This window comes from Acinonyx jubatus, chromosome C1 (assembly GCF_027475565.1).
Source record: "Acinonyx jubatus isolate Ajub_Pintada_27869175 chromosome C1, VMU_Ajub_asm_v1.0, whole genome shotgun sequence".
Lineage (NCBI taxonomy): Eukaryota > Metazoa > Chordata > Mammalia > Carnivora > Felidae > Acinonyx > Acinonyx jubatus.
In genome coordinates, this window is record NC_069381.1 from 145,390,173 (window position 1) to 145,408,988 (window position 18,816).

At 39.2% G+C, this 18,816-nt stretch overlaps 1 protein-coding gene across 7 annotated transcripts in view; it reads right to left on the reverse strand.

Moving 5' to 3' along the window:
* Nucleotides 1-9,904: 9,904 nt before the first annotated feature.
* The window catches only part of CCDC148 (coiled-coil domain containing 148), a 255,802-nt gene continuing 246,890 nt past the window's right edge, over nt 9,905-18,816 (reverse strand). For all 7 annotated transcript variants that reach the window (XM_027055723.2, XM_053215108.1, XM_053215112.1 and 4 more), the window contains one exon: nt 9,905-16,962. In XM_027055723.2, the coding sequence (XP_026911524.1) occupies nt 16,816-16,962 (147 nt within the window). In that variant the 3' untranslated portion in view covers nt 9,905-16,815. The remainder of the gene's footprint in view (nt 16,963-18,816) is intronic.

Below are 18,816 nucleotides of genomic sequence, written 5' to 3' on the forward strand. Positions count from 1 at the left end.
AATAGTATCCCTTAACCAAACTTTCAAAGTAATATGTATATATTATTCAACGTAATTTACTATATGAGTTCATTAACACCTATGACTAGCTCTTGGGTTCCATGTTTCACTTCTAAGAACCAACAAACTAAATAATTGACACAATTAACAATTGCTTAGTAAAACTGAATCTTTGGTCCAAATTACACAAAATAACTTCTCCTGGCTTATGTGTATCTAGTTACAGAATGTTATTTAGTACTTTGTACCCTGTATGTCCTTAACAAGGGCTATAAACCATCAAACTCAGGAATATATCAAAGTCAGTTTGAATTTTACTTCCATCTCTGAGAAATCTAACTCTTGGGGCACCTGAGTGGCTCAGTTGGTTGAGCGTCCAACTTGGGTTCAGTTATGATCTTGCAGTTCATGAGTTCAAGCCCTGCATTAGACTCTGTGCTGACAGCTCAGAGCCTGGAGCCTGCTTCAGATTCTGTGTCTCCCTCTCTCTGCTCCTCTCCTGCCCGTTCTCTCTCTCTCTCAAAAATAAAAATAAACATTTAAAAATATAACTCTTAACATTTGGAACTCTTAAAATCTCTATGGGCCGGCTCTGCAGGAGAAGCCACATTCACACATACATCCCCAAATTTGCATATAACTTCCTGAGTCCAGACACCTTCCTGAGGCTGGTCATGGCAGGATAACTGTATCCCTACCAATGGCCAGACTTGGGTGTTGATAGACCTTGACATATTACTGTCCTCTCCAGGCTCTGGTAATTGATTCCCTCCTGCTCCCTCATATCAGGGCTGGTAACAGCTATTCCCAGCCGCACCGTCCTTTGAGCCACACTGTCCTTTGTCGTCCCTTTAATCCTGACCACCTCTTTGTAAATTCAGAGAATTTACCCCTTCAGTAATTCTCTCTGTTCTCCCATTTAATTGTGCCATCCGATTCCTGCTGGGGCCCAGTAATACAACCTCCAAAATACATCTGGGGACCCAAAACCATTATGAAAAACACTGACTTAAGAAACTTCATTCCATGTGAAGATCTTCCGATTGCAATTTTTAAAAAATTTTTTAATGTTTATTTATTTTTGAAAGAGAGAGAGATAGCATGCAAGCGTGGGAGGGGCAGAAAGAGAGAGGAGGACACAGAATTTGAAGCAGGCTCCAGGCTCTGAGCTGTCAGCACAGAGCCTGATGCGGGGCTCGAACCCACGAGCCATGAGATCATGACCTGAGCCGAAGTTGGACACTTGACCAACTGAGCCACCCTGGTGCCCCCGGATTGCAATTTTTTACTGCAGAATAGAAGTTAGTATTTTTCTTCTTAACTGGTAGGATACTTCTTAAACAATAATCTTCTCTACAAGAATGTTTATTATTACATGTAAAAATTCTCATAGAATTCTCCAGGGCTTGCAGCTTGAGAAACATGGTGCTTGACTTATTTTCCTAGCTGGCTGCTGGGCATCACATGTAGGAAAGAATTGAAAGCCTGAATTAAAGACAGATAAATGGCTTCTGTTGCTTGCCTCCCAGCTACATGTCCCGTCATCCTGTCATGAAAGTAAATTAAAATGCTCTGACACATACTGAGTTTCATAAAGCCACGGTGTTCCTCTACAGGATCCTGTGTGCCTGTGGAAGTCAATACCACAAACAGGATTTTTGAGGATTTGATCTACAATCTTCATTTCAGAATTAGAGCAAAGTAAACAAAGAAAAATATTTCGTTATTGGGGTCTCTCTCCCTTTTAAAAAATAAATGAACTTCATAAATGTTTTGTTCCTCAGTCCTTCAGGACTTTTTCTATCTTCCAGGAATCCTAAAATAATAGCCAGTGGCTCTGGCATCTGATGTCTCCCAAGATAAATAACTGAAATACTTATAATTTGCAACCTGCTTCATTATTCACTCCTCAACCGTTCTCATTTCTGGTTTGCCTTTTTTGCTCCCCCTAAAGAGGTATCATTCAAACCAGAATGGATTTATGATTTGTTTTTCTAAACACTGAGCATCACAATTTTCACTGGAAAACAAAAGCCCACAATTAAACCACTTTTTTCCCTGAAACCTTATAAAAGTAACATTTAAGTTATGTTTAAGTATAAAATAATTTTAAAATCATCAGGCAAACAACCTAGAAACCAATATTATATATTTTGTAGAGAATTACTCAAGAATTAGCTACAGGGGTGCCTGGGTGTCTCAGTCCGTTAAGCGACCGACTTCGGCTCAGGTCATGTTCTTGGGGCTCCTGAGTTTCAAGCCCTGCATCAGGCACTGTGCCCCTCCCCTGCTCATGCTCTCTGTCTCTCAAAAATTAATAAACGTTAAAGAAAAAAGAATTAGCTACAAAATGTAGTGATTTAGGATTGTACATATTTTTTCTAAATTTCTAAATTTTCTTGGAAAAGCCATTACTGTCTACAGTAGCTTAATCATTACCATCACGAAACACTGTGGGCATTCCAGAGTTAGAGAAATCATCTGAGTAATGTGATTTTGCCCCATGCCCTATTAGAACATGAAGAATAAATTATCTAACATTTAGATTCTTCTTTTTATTTGCATATCACTTCTTTCTTATTGAAGAGAGAGAGTTTGTACACAAGCAGAGGAGAGGGGGACAAAGAGAGAGAGAATCTCTCTCTCTTGATCATGAGGCTCCATCTCATGACCCTGGGATCATAACCTGAGCCAAAATCAAGAGTCGGACATTCAACCAACTGAGCCACCCAGATGCCTCTGCATATCACTTTATCTTTCATCTGAGTTTAAGGTCCTTTGCATTCCCATGTCTTCCCAACATTGCAACCAACAAAAACCAATGAAGAGGCAAACAAAATGTTATCTATGTTCTACTTACTCTGGGTAAATTATCAGCTGTGGAAACCAGTCCACTACTCAGGTCTATTTCTTACATTTCATTGTTCTAACTTCCCCTGTTTTCCACTGGACTCCAGAGGAGTTACCTGTTATAGAACTGGTACCATGATTGATTTAAAGTTGCAATACCACAGACCTGCTCTAAGTAAAAAGCAAATAATGGACGAAATAGATTTATAAGAACCTACTTTGTGCAAGTCACAGTGATAGGTGTTGTGGGAGAACAAGATACAGTAACTTCCCTAAGTATAGCCTACTAAGTTTGCGGCACTAAGACAAATGTGTACATAGTTATAATTCAAAGGATAATCTGAGAGACTCCAAAAGAGAGGTAGAAATAAAAGTGTTTTGAGGAGTCAACAGAGGGAATGATCATATGAAGCTGGAAGGATGTGAAGGGGTTTCTTAGACAAGATGGATGTTTGAGATGAGTTTTATTTAAGGGCCATAATTTTGAAAGAGACTTTGGGGAGGGTGTTATCAAAAATAAAAGCATGAAAGAGGACAAAGAAGGAAAATATAGGACACAACCAGAATAGTAGTGTCCTGTTTGGCTGGATCTGGAAAGGTAACTTGGGGTTCTGTTATACTGGATCCTACAAGTCAGGTTAAGGAGATTGGGCTTTGAGCCTAGGCAAAGGGAGGTGACTGAGAGGCATAGAGCAGGACTGATGAGGAGTCTTTTCGGGCTAAGTGGGAGGAGGGGGAGTACGAGAAAGAGAAGTACCAGTAACAAGAAATTGCGTCTGGGCATGGATGACCAAGACTTGACCGATACATTCCACAATATCCCAAGGTTGCAGGGAGGGCAGAGATGGATTAAAGACAAGCTGAGGCCGCCAACGACATCATTTTCTTGTTAGACTAGTCAGGTCCCCTACTTGTGAAGGTCAGTGCCTTCAAATTTTCACCTAATAAGTTAAGCAGCTTACATATTGCAGAATAAAAATTCCCTTTTCATGTGAAGATGATATGTCTCCAAAGCCTTTCTTTTGCTAAAAGGCAAAAGAAAGTTCAAGCATGACGGAGCCAGAGTAACAGCTATGGAAGAGAATGGCATCAAAAGGGCCGATGAGGGAGAGATGTCAGCCATGGTCTTGGTATCTGTGCAGATAAAATGTTTTCTGGTTTTGTGACTAATAAAAAATTAGTTTTCCCAGAAAGGAAAAATGTATAAAATTCAATATATTAAAAGTAAGGGTTCAATGAAATTCTGACACATACTACAACATGGATAAATCTTGAAAACATAATGCTACATGAAATAAGCCAGACACGAAAGGACAAATACTGCATGATTCCTCTTATCTGAGGTCCCTAGAGTACCAAATTTATAGAGAAAGAGGGGGCGCCTGAGTGTCTCAGTCGGTTGCACATCTGACTTCGGCTCAGATCATGATCTCGTGATTCATGAGTTCGAGCCCCACATCAGGCTCTATGCTGACAGCTCAGAGCCTGGAGCCTGCTTTGGATTCTGTGTCTCCCTCTCTCTCTGCCTCTCCACACCCACCCCTCTCAAAAATAAACAAACATTAAAAAAATTATAGAGAAAGAAAGGAGAACAGTGGTTACCAAGGCTGAGAGAAAGAAGACAGGAGAATTAGTGTTTAATGGGTACAGTTTCAGTTTGGGATGATGAAAAAGCTCTGAAGATGTATGGTGGTGATGATCTCACAATAAAGTAAATGTACGTGATGCCACTGAATTGGATACTCAAAAAGGGTTACCATGGCATATGTTATGGCGTGTACATTTTACTATGATTTTTAAAGAGCAATGGCTCAGTGAGGTCCATAGTGTGGTTTTTATAAAGCCAAATTCTAATTTACTGATTTTTAGAGAGAAAGTTCACATTATGTGGCCTGATAGAATCAGGCTTGTAGGTTGGCCTTTCTACACAGGCCTCTGTTCCAAGAGAAGAGTTATGGCCTCTAAGAAGTTAGCATGGGGAGTTAGGAATCAGAGCAAAGGAGTTGGGTATGGTAATGGCTACCAGGAGAGAGATTATTTTGCCTAATGTTTTAATCTCCAATGTAGGAAGATAGCTGCCAAGGAGGTTTGAATCTTTGCATTAGCCAGTCTGGGTACTCTTCCTCAAGATAGCGTAGCAAACCAAGCTTATCTTTCAAAGCACAGTTCATCATAGTCACAAAGGCAGTGAGAAAATACGACTAACACATCAATAGCTATCAGAAAGAATGATTAAATCTAAAACACTCACTAGAGAGAAGAGAAGAAGAGTGACAACAGGAAATATTTCTCCAGGATCAAAGTCTGATTTTAAAGTGAAATTTTCCTGCATCAATCTAATATGTGTTGCCCTTGGTATAAATGCTTTGGTGTCTCAATGAGAGTAGAAGACCAATTAATAAAGTTATTTATCTTTTCAGGTTGACATAGCACATACGGACTCTGTAGGATTGAGATATGCTACCAAAGAAGGAAAGAACCTGGTGTGAAGTAGAGGAAGGTGATAAGAAAAAAAATAAAAGGAAATATTGAGAAGGAAGGGAGACTGGTAAGGAAGGAAGATAGTTGTGAAATTATATTATGTGAAGGAAGAAGTCTCCTGCGGTTCTGCAAGATGGAGAGCTAGCATACCTCAAAAGCACTGGAAACATCTACGAAAGCTCCATAAAATAGTCTGGGAACAGAATTAAAATGTGCTTTAAAAAAAGAAAGGAAAGAAAATTTAAAACTGGAGTGGTGAGGAGAATAGAGATTTGGAACGGTGTTAGACTTTATTAAGTTACTTGTGCATATTAAAATATAAAGGCTATATCGAAAGAAGGAAAATAAAATGCTGGATTTCCAAATAATTAGAGGGGAAAAAATAAAGGAATATATGATTAATGTAATGAAATAAAAAAAGGAGAAAAAAGAGAACAGAAATCTCATGGTAAAGGGAATAGAATGTAAGGTGACAGAAATAAATGTAACAGTAATCACAGTAAATATAAATTAACTCACCAGTTAAAAGGCAGAGGCTATCAGATTGGAAAGTAAAACAAAATCCAGCTAGATTCCATTTATGAGAGAACTTCTAAAAACATAATGACATTGAAGGTTGACATTAAAGCGACAGAAAAGAATACCAGATTTATATTTCCAATAAGATCGAGAACTAGGTATAAAAATCCCTCTGCCACCCCAGAACACCCAGATCTGGACAAACCACTCAAAGATACTTTAAAGTTTTGGGTTTTGTTTTTGTTTTAGTAATCTCTACGCCCAACATAAGGCTTGAACTCATGACCCCAAGATCATGAGTCCTATGCTCTTCCAACAAAGCCAGCCAGGTGCCCCTCAAAGACACTTGAAAATGTCTTATTATACTCACAAGAAAATAGGGGAAACCCTTTGAAGACAGAAAAAGCAAAGAGAATGCCCAGACCACAGAAGCAGATGAACAAAAACACAGAAACTGATGCTACCCCAGATCAGGGGTCAACAACTACAGCCTGGGAGCCAAACTCAGCCTGCCTCCTGGGTTTGTAAAGTTTTATTGGAACCTGGCGAGGCCCAGTGTTTACATATTGTCTGTCTCTGGCTTCTTTTGCACTGTAACAGCAGAACTAAGTCGTATAGACGGAAATCATATGACCCTCAAAGTGAAAATATTTAACTATCTCTTTACAGAAAAGGTTTGCAGGCCCTTGCTCCAGGGGTTCAAGATACGAAGATTCATGCCTGCTGGGGTTGGCATAGGATGAGGAGTGAAAACAGAAACCCAGGCCTTCAGTCTGTGCACAGTGAGGAAAGTTAAATGGACACTTCTCCAAAAAAGTCAGACAACTGACATGAGTCTACGTCTATGAAATGATGAGTTGAGGATAAGGAAACCTGCCAGTTGCCCTGCTCTAGATGGGAGTTACTCTGAAATTGGCAGCCATTGCTTAGACTGAACACTGCTTCAAATGCCCCCCATGAAAAGCAGCCCACTGGCTTAGAGGTCCACTTCAAGGGCATTTTCTCTGCACCTTCCAGCTTTACTCAAAATGAGGTGTTATCAACATTTACTCTCTGTTGTTTCTGTGCACTTTTTCATTCACTGTGGTAGACTAAAGAAGGGGAATAGTTTCATCCCTTGGGGTCTGACAGAGTTGGAGCCTGTTTCCAGGCAGAAGAGACACTTGGGGTCTTTCCTGGATGCAGGCCACTACTACATAATGGCACCGCTACATCCTGGCAAGTGGAGAATGGTGGCTGTTAGGAGACCTCCTGTGGAAGAGCTGGCCTATGATCAATTCTCATATATTAGTCCTTTATTTCTCTGATCAGAATCCCCTCTTAGTCTCTAAGCCTTCAATAAATCTTGTGAACTGCTACAGGCTGATCATAGTTATCAGTGTGTGGAATTAAGGAAATACCCTGTTTTCATGCTTGTAGCAAAGCATAGAGACAGAATGGCAACTGCTTATACAAGACCAAATATGAGATGGCGAAAGATGGTCTGCAGAGTATAGGGCTGTGGTTGGAGCCACAGAGCTGGCTAAGATGGCAAGCTGCAATCAGGACACATTTATGTGATGTATGGACCTTCCCAGAAACATGTGTAAAGGAGAAGCAGGTGAAAATACAAGCCAATGGTTGTGGATAAACTATATATAAAAAGAAAGTGAGACTTTATAGTCACCAGTTGGGGAGGCATTCATTGTGTGAATACATCTTGGGGAAGAAGGTTCTATAGGATAGACCTTGAAGACAATGGCTTAAGCTAGCAGCCAACCCAGAGGATTGACATTTTCATAAATGCTTCACCACTGAAGAGAATTTAGCATCTATTGCAGATAATGAGAGATCATTGACGTACGGGAGGGGATTGCTAGGGGACTTTCTCAGCACTTCTTAAATCACACTATTACGATACATTTGATTCCATACCCAGGCAAAAACCCAAAGAAGAGTCACCACTTGTGACTGACTTGTGGCTATATCCCATCCTTTCTAATCAAGGCCCCAAAATAGTTCTAGAGATTAGTGACAACAGAAGGATGGCCTGATTGGCAAATCCTGAGACTAGGAGGCAGTAGAGTTCAGGCTTTAAATCTAGGCACTGATGAGCTGTGTAAGATTGTACAAGGCAAGTCATTTTGCTGCACCTGCTTCTCTGTTGAATAACACGGATGATGTTAGTCCATAGCTCATAGAGTTGTTATTGCAGATCAAATTGCTTCAGACAAGTAAAGCACCTAGAACAATGCCGGGTATGTAGTTAGTGCTCACTGGATGTTGGCTGCTCCTACTGGGAGTTCAGGCAAAGGACTGGACGTAGGCAAGTACAGGATCTGTTATTCAAGAGTTTAGATTCAGACATCCGTTTCTGCACAATAGATTACTTTATAATAATGTATCACCACTTCTCATAATTCCTGTGGGATGAGTGGGCTCAGATGAGTGTTTCTTCTGCTGGGGTTTCTCATGTGGTTGCAATCAGCTGGTGGCTGGGGCTGGAGACTTTGGGACGCCTGAATCTGTTGGAATGCCTGAGATGACTTCTTCCCTCTGGTGCCTGGTGATTTAGTGCTTCACAACATGATGTCTCTCTCCACAGGGTCCTCATCCTCCAGGGCTCTCTGTGTGGCCTGCCAGTGGGGCACCCAGACGTCTCACATGGTAATTGGTTTCTGAGAACACAAAAGCAGGAGCTGCCAGGCCTTTCCTAGCATTTAGGCCCAGAGCTGGCACAGCGTCATTTCTGCCCATTATATTGGATTAAGAAGTCACAAGGTCACCCAGATTCAATGTGGAGGGAGCGGACTACAGAAGGGCACGACTACTAGGAGCCATGGTTCACTGGGTATGGTCTAAAGGAAGTTTATAAAAGCAAAAGGAATGGGTGAGCTCAGAGTTCAGTTTTCCCCCTAAATTAATAGATTCCACTCTTCCCCACATTCACATCATCTCACACCTGATATAGTCTAGCTTATCATCAAGGTCTCCCCCCAAACCCAGTCATCTCCCTACTTCTATCCAACTTGTGTTCTGCTCTCATGTTAGCCTTCCAGAAACATTGTCTTTGTGTCTCTGCCTAAGAAAACTTAACTATTTAGTATTGTCTGCATGATAAGGTTTGAACACCTTAGGCTGTTATTCAAGGGGCCATGGGCTTGTGTCTGAGAATACGGGGTTGAGTTAGAGAATGACAGAAATGAAATTCACATAGCAATATTGACTGCTTTCTAGCTTTCTCAAGCCTAAAGAGTGCACAAACAGCACAAAGGAAACATCTGAATGATATATCATTTTTGTCATCAGACCACAGAGGTGACAATGGTCAGCAGCCTGCAGGGATAAAAAAGCTTGCCAGATTTGAACAAAAGGGCACCCAGAAATTCATTCTTAACTATGAAACGTTTGCATTATCACCCAAAAAAAAACTTCTGCTACCTTGTAAAGCCACTCAGCAAGTCACATCACTTAGGACAATAATCTATGCCCAATGTCTGAGCTCTGGGTCCCCATATTCTTGCTGCCTATCATTCAACCACCTTTTTTCCTGTGTCTAAACTACAGGTTATGCAATTTCCTTCATTTGTACCTTTGTAGGAGATTAGGAGATTTTCCAGTTCTCCAGGAGGGCAGTTTGCATCATGATCAACCATAGAAGTCCTCTGCCATGGTGTCCCAATTTCATGTTTTAACCTCATACTTATCTATGTGCTGCACAATGTTTACTATAACATTCCCTTTTACCCCTTGACACAAACCTTTGCATCCATTCAAACTGATCTACCCTCTCTGTTCCCCTCACTTCCTAGTCCTTTCTCATCTCTCTGCATAAGATGGGAAGCAATGGCAGGGAAGGAATGGAGAAGACACAAGCTGTGCCAATGTCTCAAGAAGCTGAGGCGTTGGAGCACAAGAAATGAGGGTAGCAAGAAAGATAAGAATGCCTTGTTTTGTAGTCCTCTCATGTCTACTGCATTTTACTTGTATTTTTCTTAAATATAGGAGAGGTTTCATTTCCTCAGCCATATTTTTTTTAAATGTTTCTTTTTGAGAGGAGAAAAAGAGAGAGAGAGAGAGAAAGCACATGAAAGGGGCAGAGAGAGGCAGAAAGACAGAGAGAATGAGAATCTCAAGCATGCTCTGCACTGTCAGTGCAGAGCCCAACACCGGGGTTGAACTCATGAACTGTGAGATCATGACTTGAGCTGAAATCAAGAGTCAGTCACTTAACCCACTAAGCCACCCAGGCACCCCTCCTCAAGCCATATTCTAAGCCTACTTTGGGAAAAGAAGGGGTTTATTCTAAACTGTGTTTTTCTACCCTATATATTTATACTTATTCAGAGTAGCAATAATTACTTGTTAGTTGGTTATGCCATAGAAAGACAAAACTCTTACAGTTCACCCATCCATCCATTTACCCATTTTGTCATGGAGTCAATAATCACTTACTGACTCCTATCCACCTCAAGCCTTTGCCGTGCATTGCTCATCACCGGGCAGTTTATGCAGGCTCTGGAACTCTTAGATTCCTCAGCATCTGATACATAGCACCCTATAAAATATTCAGCCTTAAAATTATAAAAATAAAGAGATAAAATTATGAAAATACTACAATCTCATTGTAAACACCAAAACAGCATAGAAGTCTCCTCTGGTTGCTACTCCACCCAAACTTCCCATTCCAATAGCCGAAAAGTAACAGTTGCTGACAGTTCTTTCTATATCCTTCCAGAAATTTGTATTTTTTTTTACATAAATAAGACCATTCTATATGTATTTTTCTGTTGTTGCCCACACCTCTCATCTATACAATATATTTTGGTTCTCTTCTCATAAAGGGCCATGTACCTCTCCTTGTTCTTTTTTAATTCATTTTTTATTTTTTATCTTGGGGGGGGTGTGAGTGAGGAAGAGGGGCAGGGGGGGTGTGAGTGAGGAAGAGGGGCAGAGAGAGACGAAGAGAGAATCTCAAGCAGGCTCCATGCTCAGCGTGGGCTTGATCCCATGACCCCATGACCCCAAGGTAATGACCTGAGCCAAAATCAAGAGCCAGACGCTCAACTGAGCCAACCAGGCACCCCTCTCCTTGTTCTTTTCTGAAAAAAAAAACAAAAACAAAAACAAAAAACCAGTTTTATTGAGATACAATTCACACAGCCTGCCATCACCCATTCAATGGTTTTTAGAATATTCAGAGCTGTGCAGCCGTCATGACAATCCTCATTCTTTTTAATGGTTGCAGAGATTTTGTTTTATGCCACAATTTCAGTAAATATTTGTTGAACTGATTTAAACTATAGATTTGGACTGAGAAAGTGGAGGAAAAAAAGAAAATTATCTAGAAACATAAAAATAAGAAAGCTCCAAGGCTTCTGCTGGTCCTTTTAAGCAACTATGTTATATTGATATAACAACATGGATGAAAACATATCCTTTTCACAGTATCTGTGTTTTTTCTTTCCAGATAGCAGGATCCTAATCCATGTGGACATAAATTCATGTTGTATTATGCTGGATTTCCCTTAGCAAGTCAATTGTTTTCAATTTCAAGTAACATATTGTTTCATTTCAGTAAGTTTAAAAATAAATATTACTTTTAATAAGCTTCCCAAATTTATTTTATAATATTTCAATATGAATAGGACAATTTTTGCAGCATTTGTTTTAAATATACTGTGAAGGTAAGCATTTCAGATTAATACAATATTTATAAAATGTCTAAAGAAATGTAAGCAAGTTGTTTTTGAAATTATTTATAAATATTAGGAGCTTTAAGCATATGGGGTGCTAAGTAATATTGACATGTCTGGGAAAATGTGCAAAACAGAGGGAAATAATGCAACTCCTCTTTCCCCACACTTACATTCCCACATACAAAATAACACATTCGCTCAGAGGGGAGACAAACGGCATTTGGTAAAATTAGTAAAGCTTAACAGTGACATTAAAACATGTACTTCAATGCAAACCTGAATCAGGCAAAGCATTGAAAAATTTAGACCCAACTGCTGTTGAGGTGGGCAAGCAAAAGACATAGGCACTTGCTAGTGTAAAAAGAGGAATTGCTGTAGAGGTTGGAAAACATCTTTCTGGAGATTTTAAAAACATGACAAGAACAGAACATATTCAATACCACATTCCTCTCTAGGGATTGAGACTTGATTCCATGAGGTCATGCAGCTCATGGATTCTATTATTATAATCAAGTCCCACACTGAGTCTCAAAGTGCAATATTCACTGTTCCTAAATGCTTAATGTCTAAGTTCCTGGAAATTCTCCCCCTCAGGACCTCTCTGGTACTCAGCAGTAATCTAGCAAGTGTTCATCTTCAAATGCATCATCAAGCATATACCATTTTTCCAAAACAAATCGATCAGATGTCAAAAACAGTAGAAATCTAAGATCTTTTTTCCACCTTAGGTCAAACTCCATCATTCCTGGGATTTGATGGAGATCTTTAAAATTCTGTATCTTAGATTCTCCTCATAAGTTCTCCAGGCAAACAGAGTCTTGATCTTAAAAAGTCTCTAATTTATCCAAGTTTCTTTAAAACTGTCTTTTCCTTTTGAGGTTCCTGGGTGGCTCAGTCGGTTAAGCATCTGACTTCGGCTCAGGTCATGATCTCATGGTTCATGGGTTCGAGCCCCACATTGGGCTCTTTGTTGACAGTTCAGAGCCTGGAGCCTGTTTTGGATTCTGTGTCTCCCTCTCTTTCTGCATGCACACTCTGTCTCTCTCAGAAATGAATACATGTTAAAAAATGTTTTTTTAAATGTCTTTTACCTTCAAAATGACTTCATACTTTACCTGTGTCCTAGAATTAAAATCTAGCACAGCTAAGGAGATGATGGAGCTGCTTTAATGATGGCAAAATAAAACCCAAGAAAATGTGGGCTCCATAGAAAATAACCAAATATATACCAGGTAGAGGAAGCTCCAGCTTCTTCATGCTTTTTTTTTTTTAATGTTTATTTATTTTCAGAGAGGTAGGCAGGGAGAGAGGAAAAGAGAATCCTAAGCAGGCTTCGAGCTGTTACCATGAAGCCCAAAATGGGCTTGAGATCATGAACCGTGATCATGACCTGAGCTGATATCAAGAGTCTGATGCTTAACCAACTGAGCCACCCAAGTGTCCCATTTAAAAATACCGTATGGATGGAACTACCGTGCGACCCAGAAATTGCACTACTAGGTATTTATCCAAGGGATATGTGCTGTTTTGAAGGGACACATGCACCCCAATGTTTATAGCAGTACTATCAACAATAGCCAAAGTATGGAAAGAGCCTGAATGTCCATTGATGGATGAATGGATAAAGAAGATTTGGTATATATATACAATGGAGTATTACTTGGCAATCAAAAAGAATGAAATCTTGTCATTTGCAACTATGTGGATGGAACTGGAGGATATTATGCTAAGCTAAATTAGACAGTAAGAGAAAGACAAATATCATATGACTTCACTCATATGCCAACTTTAAGACACAGAACAGATGAACACAAGGGAAGGGAAGCAAAAATAATATAAAAACAGGGAGGGGGACAAAACATAAGAGACTTTTAAATATGGAGAACAAACAGAGGGTTGCTGGAGGGGTCGTGAAAGGGGGGATGGGCTGAATGGGTAAGAGGCATTAAGGAATCTACCCCTGAAATCATTGTTGCCCTATATGCTAACTAACTTGGATGTAAATTAAAAAAAATACTATATGGGACTTTGGATATGGGAAGATAGAATGAATTTTGGGGGGAGAGAGAAAGTAATTTTTTTGAGAGAGACAGAGCACAAGCAGGGAGAGAGACAAGAGGAGGGAGGAAGAGAGAGAGAGAAGGAGACAGAAAGAGAGAGAGAGAGAGAGAGAGAGAGAGAGAGAGAGAGAAAGAGAGAGAGAATCGTAAGCAGACTCCACGCTCACCCCAGAGTCCAACATGGGGCTCAATCTCACAACTCTGAGATCATGACCTAAGCCGAAATCAAGAGTCAGATGCTTTACCAACTGAGCCACCCAGGTGCCTGAAAGTAATTTTTAGCAGGCCTCTCCTTAGAGTGAAAATCATTGCTGTGAAAAACAGTACTCAGCAATTAAGGTGACATTAAAAAAAAAAAAGCCTGAAATGTTCTCTTCTTCCTACTTTCTGAAGAGAAGGGAAATGGTAATTGAGAGAACAGATTACAGAGACAGAGGGATTATCACTGGAGAGCATGAGACTGTGGTTGGTGCATAACAGGAACTGCAAAAAGATCAGTGTATCTCTGCATCCACAGTAGCAAACCCATTTAAGCTAGTATAAACAGAAAAGCAGTTTGTTAAAGAGTGTTAGGTATTTCTGGGAGACCAGAGAGTGTGTGTGTGAGGTTAGCCAAATACTCGTTAGGCAACAGCTTCACAGAGACCCACGGCTGCTCTGGTAGTCCCACACACCTCTATTAGCATCACCTCCCCTGAGTGCTAGATACTAATAGCTCTGCAACTATGACCCCCCCAAAGCTGAAAGCCTCTACTGCCAGCCTTGCCAGAAAATGGATTCTTACCTTCTCACATAGCTCTCTTATGAGTGAAATCTCAAATAGGTTCATTTGATTGCCATAGAATATATCATGAGAACCAGGAAAACTGAGGGGCTAGCTTCTCCTCTGGAAGAGGGGTAGATAATGTGGAATAATCCCCGAATGTGAAAATGGTGTGGCTAGAAAGTCACAAAACACGGCAAATATCTTCCATTGGATGTATGGTTGCAGTATAGAAGCCAGAAAGTCAGTAGGTTTTGATAGATTAGATACTACAAATGAGGGAGAGGAGGGCAGTATGAGTGACTCTCAGATTTCAGATTTGTATATGTGGTGGATGGTGGCATCATTACGGAGATGCAGTGGGCATATTTAGTGCATGAAAGGCCATTAGGATCAATAATTCGGTTTGGAAGGATTCTGGGAAGATGACAGCAGAAGTGGGGTGATTTTTTAATCTCCTCAGAGCAGCCTATAAAAAGAAACAAAAAGCAGAATAAAGCCAAACACCAATGGAGATAATCTTCAACAGTGACAGTGACAAGGTTCTCCCATAAACTACAAATTATGAATGGATAAAGAGCAACCACTGACAGCTATAAGAATTGATTGTACCAACACCTTTGCAGGACAGAGGGAAGCAAGGGACATCAGATGGACTTGAGATCTCTAAAGAGCCAAGAAGTACTCACTGGAAGCTTCTGATAAAATTAAGAGGGGGTTTTACACTCTGATAATGAATGAGTACAAAGTGTTTGCAGTGAACTCTGAAGGGGCCACAGAAATCTGGGCCCCATGAAATCCCAGACCAGGTAGTCAAAACTCACTTCTAGGACAAAGTCCCATGATGAGAAAATGTTGCAAGGAAAATCCAAATTGAGCACCACAGGAACAGCAAAGTCAAAGGAAATAACAGGTCCAGATAAAACTAGGGGAGGAAATATCTCCAGAAAGTAAGCTGCAAATTTTTTGAACATACACAAATATAACAAAAGAGAGAACTGTAGAGCTATGAAGTTAGAAGGGTTATCTTGAGTCACAACTATTTCTAAAAGTTGAGGAAGACAAATTTTGAGTATAAATGAGCAAAAAGAAGAATCAGATCTTAAAGTTAACGTAAAAACAGATTAAGAAGAATAACATCCACACAGATAAGGAAGGAGAGACATTAGAGAAACAGGACTACAATATGTCTTGCAACATAGAGAGGATGTGCTCTGATAAAGCAGGGCTTTCATGGTTTATGGTCTGCGGCTTCACATCAAGTAAAGCGAGGACCCTTAAACGAACATTGTGATGGTGGGAGACATCCTCAAGAATGTTGCTACTGCCCACTGCCCTGAGTCTTGTTCATGATTCCTTCTCCTCTTCCAATTAGGAGATGTGATGATGCAAAAGGTTGAATGGAGAGGGCATTATAATGAATTGTAGATACAGATTTTGTCCACAGAATCTCTTGTGAAGGTTTATTCTGATGAGCTGGGCTTGCTGCATTATTTATTCCCAGCATGTTGGGAATAATCATGAAACCTAATATTCCACCAGTCAGACTGGTCTTTTTTTTTGCATTACTCCAATAACAGCAATTCTGGGCTAGAGGTAGGGAGGAAATGGCAGGAAGTTGCAATAGAAAGAAAAAGAAGTGGGGGAGGTAGTCTTAACAGTAATAATGGCAACTTCCAACAACACTGACTTGTGATTCTGATTAACCAAGTTTTTAAAGTAGACATATATGGTTGATATTTATTTGAAATGCTCTTTATGTATAAAACCATCTAGATATTAAATAATTTGGAATTTTTGATAACATTTGAAATATTATAAATTGTAAAATATTCTTTCTAAACAACCACACAAATACATTTTTTTCTAAGCCCAAACAGATATTCCCATGCTTGAAGTGCTGTTCCTAATTTCTAATTTATTTTTAAAGGCTAATTTGCAAAATGAAATTGTTTGGATGATTGGTTTGCAGTAAACATGGTACACCAAATTGGTTTCTAAATTTAGAAAAAGGTTGAGTCTCCTCTTATAATAATCAAGAAATAGAAGTATTAATGATAATGGAGCTTCCATAATTAAAAAGTCAAATTCTGAAATAACAAGCAGAAATGAACCTTAGCAGGTAGTAGCAACATAAATTGTAATTCCTGAAAATGGTTATTTTAAGGTCTTTTCATGGGATAATGCAATCTCCAATATGCAGCTTACTGAACAATAATATATGTATCATATGCATTATAATTATGTTCCATAGTCTTGCTGAATTCAGTACTATCAGACATAACAAAGATATAGGAAATAGTGCATGAAATTCTAAGAGTCATAAAAGACAAAGTTGTGTTAATGAATGCTTTGATTTCTATGTCTGATATTTTAAAATTTTTTGGAAAGTAGTAATTGTTATCTATATAAATGTATTCAAAGAAAAATCTTGTTTACATATAATAGGATTTACAGAAGAACTCTAGATTTTAAATACAGTAGACTCCATATCCTTTCTTGGAGGTTTTTGAGGACTGATTTTTGGTAATATCTCTCTGGCATAAAATGTTTTATGAAGTCCAGCTTCTCGAACTGCTAACTCAAAACGGAGTCTAGGGTCAGAAATTATCTGTAGAAAGAAAAAAGAAATTATCTGTAGAAATAAAATACAATTTAAATAAGTAGCAATTCGTTGAACTAAAGTAAAATTTATCATTTAGTTCTATACTTGCTCAAGCTATATATCTTCTGGGTAGATGACTAGATGACAATAAACTTTGTGTATATAGTGACTATATTCTTTTGCTGTTTTTTAGGGGGAGAGGGTTGGGGTTTTTTTTTGTTGTTTTTACTGAAAATGTCCAAATGTTCTTGACATTATCATTTTCCAGTACATCCGTGGCTTCCGAGATAAGATACAGAGAATATTATACTAGATTAGTCAAAATACAACATATTGATATTATTAAAAAGATGGAGTAAAAAAAAGCTTACTTTCAGTACTATCATTGATTCATTATTTATTCATAGCTAGAATTACAAAATATAGACAATCATTGATTAAAATAAATCTAAACCACACTCTTGGTACATTCGTCTTTAACCAGACATTCTAATTTCTCCATCATTCTGAAATATGTAAATTATGTTTAAACACATGGCCTCTACTTAAAAAACAAAATCAATCGAACTCTCCAAGGCTGATTTCTATTTCAAGCAGAATTAGAAAATGTCTCCACCAATGTGGTTCTAAGTGGCAATGGAAATATGAGTAGCTCAATTTCTATTTTCATTTATAGCTGATTGGACCTTATTCCTCTCCCCTCCTTCTATGAATATTAAATGTCAACAGACGCTGCTTGCAATAAGGTAACCACATATGGATTTTAGCTAATGAAGCATTTTACACGGACTTCAAGTCCCCCTAGAGGATGGGATAGCAAGCTGTTGAAAGCAGCCCTCCTTCAAGAAGCTCTTAAACCAATAGGGGCAGTAAGAAGGTATACAGATAACTACAGCTGGTGGCACATGTGACTGATGTTCCAAGGATAGAAGATCACAGAAGTACATCTCCTGGTGCGGGTTAGACTAGGATGACCTCAGGTGAGGAGGAGCACGTGAGCTAACTGTAAAGTCCACCCTATTCTTCTATGAAGCAAAAGAAGACAGCCAAAAAGGGGAAGAAAAGAGACAGCCAAAAAAGGAAGGCACATGCAAACTCAGAGGTGAAATAGGTCAATTCAGGATCAGGGCAGTTTGGGTAGAACACTGGAGTAGCAGCAGTCTACTACAATTGTCTAAACATGAAGTAATAAATAACTAAACTTGGCTGGTAGCAAGGAAGGGAGAACTTTCGGAAACACTATGAAGGGAAGAATCAAGAGAATTTGGCAACTGATGAGGTACAGGGACGAGGAGCAATGATTGCACACAACTCGAAAATAATACAGAGATTTGTGTCTGAGAAGCAATATATTTTGAGCATTAGTCTCTCCTCTTCTAGATACAATCTCTGTAGTCACCCTTATCCACTTCCAAGGATTCATGCTCTGCCTGTGTACTCCCTAATTTTTTCTGGATTCACCTGTCTTCTCAGCTTCGGGTCTGTGAGGTTTAAAAGATCGCCTTATCCTATTTTTAGAATAGGTATCAAGTGAAATGGAGATCTCCCTGGAAAGTTGACCTGCATTTCCCCAAATCACCTCCCCAGAAGCAACCAATCAGATTCTTGTAAACGTGTTCTAGACATCTTCACCCTAATCATGACATGAACAAAATAAATACTCTTCCCCGAAGTCTGTTTTTACTTCTGTATTCTTATATGGTTAATGGCAGCCACACATAATGACTGTAATTTACTGAATTACTTGTAGATGCCAGGCAATATCCTAGGCAATTGACATTTATTATCCTAATCCTCATAAGAACCTTACCAATTATTATTTTACAGATGAAGTAAACAAGACATAAAGTTGTTAATAGC